The sequence below is a fragment of the Lichenostomus cassidix genome, chromosome 4 (assembly GCF_008360975.1).
Source record: "Lichenostomus cassidix isolate B80296 chromosome 4, HeHo_3.0, whole genome shotgun sequence".
NCBI classification, from domain to species: Eukaryota; Metazoa; Chordata; class Aves; order Passeriformes; family Meliphagidae; genus Lichenostomus; species Lichenostomus cassidix.
In genome coordinates, this window is record NC_139484.1 from 11748464 (window position 1) to 11754463 (window position 6000).

Sequence of the window (6000 nt, forward strand, 5' to 3'; positions counted from 1 at the left end):
CTTAGATCATGCCGAAGCGATTTCGAGATCGTTTATGTGCCGTGGTGTCTCTTAAAATTCTCGCGAATGAAATTAACGCGTAGGTTTTCTTTCCCCCCGCTAACGACAGTCATTCGGACAATTTATATCATACAGCGAGAGCTGCAGCATTGGGGGAGAAAAAATGTGAAAAGAAACAGGAATACGAAAAAAAACCCCACCACATTTGAAGCAGGAATTGACATCCAAATTTTTACAGACGTCCATATTTTTAATGTTATGACAATCTCCGTTTTAGGAGCCGCTGCATTTTGTCGAATTAATAAGATAAATGTTGAAAGCATATTATATGCAGCCTTTAATCCTAATGCAAGGAAAATCGTAATTATGTGGAGGATAAGTGAATTTGAAAGCCAAACATCAGCCCACTCTCTGATTGCAAACCCTGTTCCGTTGGCCCCTGGAAAACGCTTTGTCTCTCCTTTTGTCTAGTTTAAGGGGCTTCGAATTCTATTTTTAATTATTCTTTTTTTTAATCTGTTTTGTATCTGAAATGACAACCATAAGAGAGGGACCGGTAAGCACTTTTCCACGCGGTAAAAGCCCATATTTCGGCACAGAGCATCAGCGGATTTCTCTGTTCCCTGAAGCTACGCGCGTGTCGGTGATTGCGGGAGCCCCGCGTGTGCGGGGTGAGAGCCCGTGGTCGCCCCCCGCTCCGGAATGGCTGGGAATGGGCGGGGGTCTCCTGCGGGGGCTCGGCTCCGGCGGGGAGCGCGGGGCTGCGTGGTGCCGCTTCCCCGAACGCCGGGCCTCCGCCGGGAGCCGGCAGCGCGGGAGGGCCGCTCCGCGGAGTCGGGCACGGGCATCCCCACTCGCCTCCGTCCCGCCGAGGAGCTTTTTTTCTGCGTGTCCAATTACCCCTACCTGGCAGGTGCGGGGACAGGGCGGGAAGGCGCCGCCGGGATCCCGGCGCTTGGCGGAGCGGCCGTCGGGCACCCTCGCTCCCCGCCCCGCACCCCCGCCGGGCCGAAGCGGAGCCGCGGCCCCAAACACGCCCGCTGCCCCGGGAGAGGGTCGGTGGGGGGACGCGCCCCGTGTTTCCCACCCCCTTCACCGCAGGTAGCCGGTGGCGGCGGCTCCAGGTGAGGGGCGGGCGGGCGGCGAGCGGGCAGCCCCGAAGGGGTTAACGGGAGGGACGTGGGCTGTCACGCGTCATTGGGCAGATTATGTGCAGCAAACAAAAAGTGTGTGTCTGCGTGCCAGCCCCTCACTGCACCGGGTCCGTCTGCACCGCTCGCCTCCCGCTCCGCCGCCCGCACGGCCCGGCCCGGCATGGAGCGGCGCTGAGAGCCCGAGGCAGCCAGCCCGAAGCCGCCTTTGTGCCACTGTCGGGGCGAGGATTATCCCCACCGTCCCTGGTGAGTACCGGCGGAGGGGCCCCGCCGCCTTCCGCCGCCCCGGAGCGGGAACAATGCCGGGGATGGCCGTGCTGCCGGCGGCCCTGCCCGGGCTGCGGGGACCGGCGGGGGAGCCTCCGGGAGCGGCCCCGGCGCCGCCCGGCCCGGACAAAGGGCGGCCGGGGGGAGGCAGCGCCGCGGGGCCGGGCACGGCCCGGGGAGCCGGGAGGATGCGGCGCCGTGGGGAGCCGTACGGGGCCCGCCGCCGCCGGGGGGAAAGTTCGGCGGGGGCCGCTGGCTGCCGGTGGTTTCGTTTGGCGAAATCATTCCTTCGGGGAAGGGATGCGTCGGGCAGCGGCGGAACGGGGAGGGCGCCGGGGAGGCGGCCGGAGCGCCAACCCCCCAGCCTGGGTTCCCGGGGAGGGGCCGGGACCCCCGCCGCCTCTCCGGGGGGGGCGAAGTTCCCAGGGGCGCGGGGACTCGGTTGTAGCCCGAAATCGGGGGAGAGCGGCGGCTCGGCGGGGCCGTGCCCGGTGCGAGCGGAGGCAGCCGTCAGCAGGCGCACCGGGAGGAGCACCGGTCTTTTCCCGAGCCAGCCCCAAATGACGGATTTCGATGGCAGATGGGGCGGGGGGAGGCAGCCGTGCGCTAATCGGGTCGGGAAGGGCGAGAGCACCGCAGCCGGGCGCGATGCTCCCTCCCCGGCCTCGGCGCCGCCGGCCCCGCACCCTGCCCGCGCCCCGCCAGCTGCCCGCCGCCCGCATCCCTCCCCTCGTAAAGCGCGGCAGCCGGGGTTCACCCTGCTCCATAAATAAGCGTGTCGAGGTAAAAATAATTACCTCTGCTTGCTGCTTTTAATTAAAGTCTCGGAGGGAAAGTGCTGGATTATGATAATGAGCAGCCATACGTTCCCCTTGTCGCGCGGAGCGGGAGGTGAGCTGACACGCAATCGGCGACAATGACAAGCCACTGGAACCCACCCGCTCCCCCGGCATAGCCCGCAGCCCGGCCAGGCTCCGGGGGTTACCGGAGGGAGACCCGCAGCCGCCGGGTGCCCGGCGCCTGCTCGGGACAGGGCTCGGCCGGTGGGATTCCCGGGTCCCTGCTCGGAGCCGGCTCCGCCACTATCGCTAAAAAAAATAAATCAGAACGGGAGAGTCCCCGCACCTCGCCTCCACTCGCAGCTCCTAGCCTCCTTTAATTTTTTTTTTTTTGTCAGACCTGCGAAGCTGCCCGCTTTCTTTTTATCTTTCTTTCTTTTATTTTCTTTTTTCTTTTTTTTTAAGTTTTGGGGTTTTTTTCCTAATGTTTTATTTAATAATTCAAGTCAATTTTATTTTGTTTTCCGGGGTGTGCTGGTGCACCGCTGAGCGGGACCCGCTGCGATAACGGCCGCTCTCTGCCCCTCTCTCCACCCGCAGGGATGGAGGACGCCGGCGTCCAGCGGGGAATATGGGACGGGGATGCCAAGACGGTCCAGCAGTGCTTGACTGACATTTTTACCAGCGTTTACACCACCTGCGACATTCCGGAAAATGCCATTTTCGGCCCCTGCGTCCTGAGCCACACGTCCCTGTACGACAGCATCGCCTTTATCGCCCTCAAGTCCACCGACAAGCGCACCGTCCCCTACATATTCCGGGTAAGAGCCGCTCGTCCTCGGGCCCAGCCGCTCGCCACGTCGGCCGGGGCCCGAGCGCGTCCCCGCCGCGGAGCGCAGCTCGGCCGGGGAAGCCCCCGCCGCCGGGAGGCTGTCCCCGAGGGCAGAGCCGCGCCGCCGCCGCCGCTCCTACTGTTGCTCGGCCCTGCGCTGTCGGTCGGTCGGTCTGTCTGTCGGTCCGGTGGATTAACGCGGGGTTTCAGGTGGACACGTCGGCGGCCAACGGCTCGTCCGAGGGGCTGATGTGGCTGCGGCTGGTGCAGTCGGCGCGGGAGCGGGAGGAGCAGAACCTCGAGGCCTACATCAAGAGCGGACAGCTCTTCTATCGCTCCCTACGCCGCATCGCCAAGGACGAGGAGCTGCTGGTGTGGTACGGGAAGGAGCTCACCGAGCTGCTGTTGCTCGGCCCGGCCCGGGCCCCCGCCCGCACCAACGGTGGGTGTCCCGCGCGGCCGCCCGCGGTCCCTGGCGGGGGGAAGGAGGGGGTCCCCGCTGCCGGCGGGAACAGGGAGGCGGCGGTTGGCTTGGGGATCTCCCGATCCCCAGACTCTAGGGGGATATCCCGCCGGCGGCCCCGGCTGACAGTGCTCTCTCTCTGTCTGTCTGTGTCTGTCGTGCCCGCCCGACGCAGGCTCGCCGCCCTTCGCCTGTCCTGAGTGCAGCCAGCGCTTCCAGTTCGAGCTGCCCTTCGCCGCGCACCTCCGGTTCCGCTGCCCCAAGAGGCTGCACGGCCCCGACACCGGCCCCGCCACCGAGGCCGCCGGCGTCAAGGACGGCGCCGGCAAGGAGCAGGAGCCCGGCAAGTTTGGGAAGCCCGGCGGACCGCCGCACCACCCTTTCCCCGGGCCCGAGGGCGGCCCCGCCGCCAGCACCAAGCCCTCCACGGACTTCCACAACCTGGCGCGGGAGCTGGAGAACTCCCGCGGCGGGCGCGGCGGGTCCCCGGGACGGCCGGCGCCCCCCGAGGGCGGCCCTGAGGCGGCGGCCGGGAAGGCGAAGCGGCGCTTCCCCGAGGAGGAAGAGCGCGGGCCCGGCGCGGCGCGGGGCCGCTTCCCAGCGGAGCGGCCGGGGCTGCCGGCGGCGCCCAAGGAGGAGCCGGGCTGCGCCCCGCAGCAGCAGTACCGCGCCGCCGGCTCCTACTGCGGGCTCGAGGAGGGCGGACGCCTCTTCGCACCGCCCAGCCCGGAGACCGGCGAGGCCAAGCGCAGCGCCTTCGTGGAGGTGAAGAAGGCGGCCCGCGGCCCCGAGCCCGACGGCGGCACCGAGGAGGGCCCAGAGCGCGGCTCTCCGGGCGCGGGCGGCGCGGAGCCGGGGCTGTGTCCCCGCGGCGGTGCGGGGGGCCCGCTGGCCGCCCGCCTGGACGGCGGCAGCCCGGCGCGGGGCAGCGCCTTCAGCACGGTGCCGCAGCTCGGGGCCGGCCCCGGGGGGCCTGGCGGCGGCGGGGCCGAGGAGCGAAAGAGCGCCTTCTCGCAGCCCGCCCGCTCCTTCCAGCACGTCCCGCCGCTGGTGCTGGGTCCCAAGCTGGGCGGGCTGGGCGAGCCCTGCCCGGACGGCGCCGCCGCCCCAGCCCGTCTGTACGCCGCCGAGGCGCTGGCCGCCAAGCTGCCGGGCGGCGGGGAGGCGGCGGGCGCCGGCGGCGGCGGCGGCGGGGGGCTGCCCAAGCAGAGCCCCTTCCTCTACACCACGGCCTTCTGGCCCAAAAGCTCGGCGGCGGCGGCGGTGGCGGCGGCGGCGGCGGGGCCGCTGCAGCTGCAGCTGCCGTCGGCGCTGACGCTGCTGCCGCCGTCGTTCACCTCGCTGTGCCTGCCGGCCCAGAACTGGTGCGCCAAGTGCAACGCGTCCTTCCGCATGACCTCGGACCTGGTCTACCACATGCGCTCCCACCACAAGAAGGAATACGCGCTGGAGCCCCTCGTCAAGCGCCGCCGCGAGGAGAAGCTCAAGTGCCCCATCTGCAACGAGTCCTTCCGCGAGCGCCACCACCTCTCCCGCCACATGACCTCCCACAACTAGCGGGGACCTTCCCTTCGGCCCCGGGAACCCGCCCGGGACCCCCGCCCGGGGACCTCCGCGCCGCCCGCCTCTCCCACCCTTCCCCTTCGATGCACGCGTTTCCACTGTCCGGGGAGGGGTGGGGAGGGCAGCGGGAGAGGAGGAGGAGGAGGAGGTGAAGAAGAAGAAGAAAAAAAAGGTAAAAGTAAGAAAAAAGAAAAAGAGAAAAGAGAAGCACCGGGAAAAAGAAAAAAAATCAAATGACTTAAAAAATACATTTTTTAAAATGTCATATATTGCAACATATTGATGCATTTGTCATACGTTTCTACTTAAATTATTAAGCACTTATGGTTTAGATGTAATAATAATTCTATGTCAGGGTAAATTTTTATTTTGGATATGAAGCTAAGGGCGAGGGGGGCGCGGCGGGGCCGGCGGGCGGCGGGCCGGGGTCCTGCATGCACCGGGCGCTCCCCTCGCCCGGCCCCGCCGCCCGCGCCCCTTCCCCCCGAGTGTCACTGGTGCCCGTGGAATGGAGTCTCGGTAGTTCCGTGTTACCTTCCCTTTCCCGTTTGGGTTTGATTTTCTTTTTCCTCGCCCCTCTGGAAAAAAAGATTTATTAAACTTTATAGTTTATCCGGGTATGTTGGATGCTTTGACAATAAATGACTTTATTTTCTTCAAAGCACCTGGACGTTAATCGATGCGGGGGAATGGGCGGTGAGGAGAGGGTGGCCCCGCGGCTGCGGGGTGGTTAAGGGGCTCCCGGCCGGACCGAGCTGCGGGGAAGGGCAGAGAACCCTGACCACGCCGCCTCGTCTCTCCGCTCTCCTTCCCTGCTTCCCTGCCTTGCTTCGGCCCCTCCAGCATCTATCCGTCCCTTCCTCTGTGCATCTTTGCTTTTGTCTGGCATTTTATTCACCCTTTATCTCTCTCTTTCATCCTGTCTTTCCCTTCCTTTCCTCT

General features: G+C 65.8%; 1 protein-coding gene across 4 annotated transcripts in view; it reads left to right on the plus strand.

Annotated features, from left to right (window-relative positions):
* The window catches only part of PRDM8 (PR/SET domain 8), a 28298-nt gene extending 22579 nt beyond the window's left edge, over nt 1-5719 (plus strand). For 3 of the 4 annotated variants that reach the window (XM_085057894.1, XM_085057895.1, XM_085057896.1), the window contains 3 exons: nt 2801-3021; nt 3243-3474; nt 3671-5719. In XM_085057894.1, the coding sequence (XP_084914020.1) occupies nt 2803-3021; nt 3243-3474; nt 3671-5052 (1833 nt within the window). In that variant the 5' untranslated portion in view covers nt 2801-2802 and the 3' untranslated portion in view covers nt 5053-5719. Of the gene's footprint in view, nt 1-1191; nt 1401-2800; nt 3022-3242; nt 3475-3670 lie in introns of those variants that run through there. The other variant, XM_085057893.1, reaches the window with a different exon arrangement.
* The last annotated feature ends 281 nt before the right edge of the window (nt 5720-6000 follow it).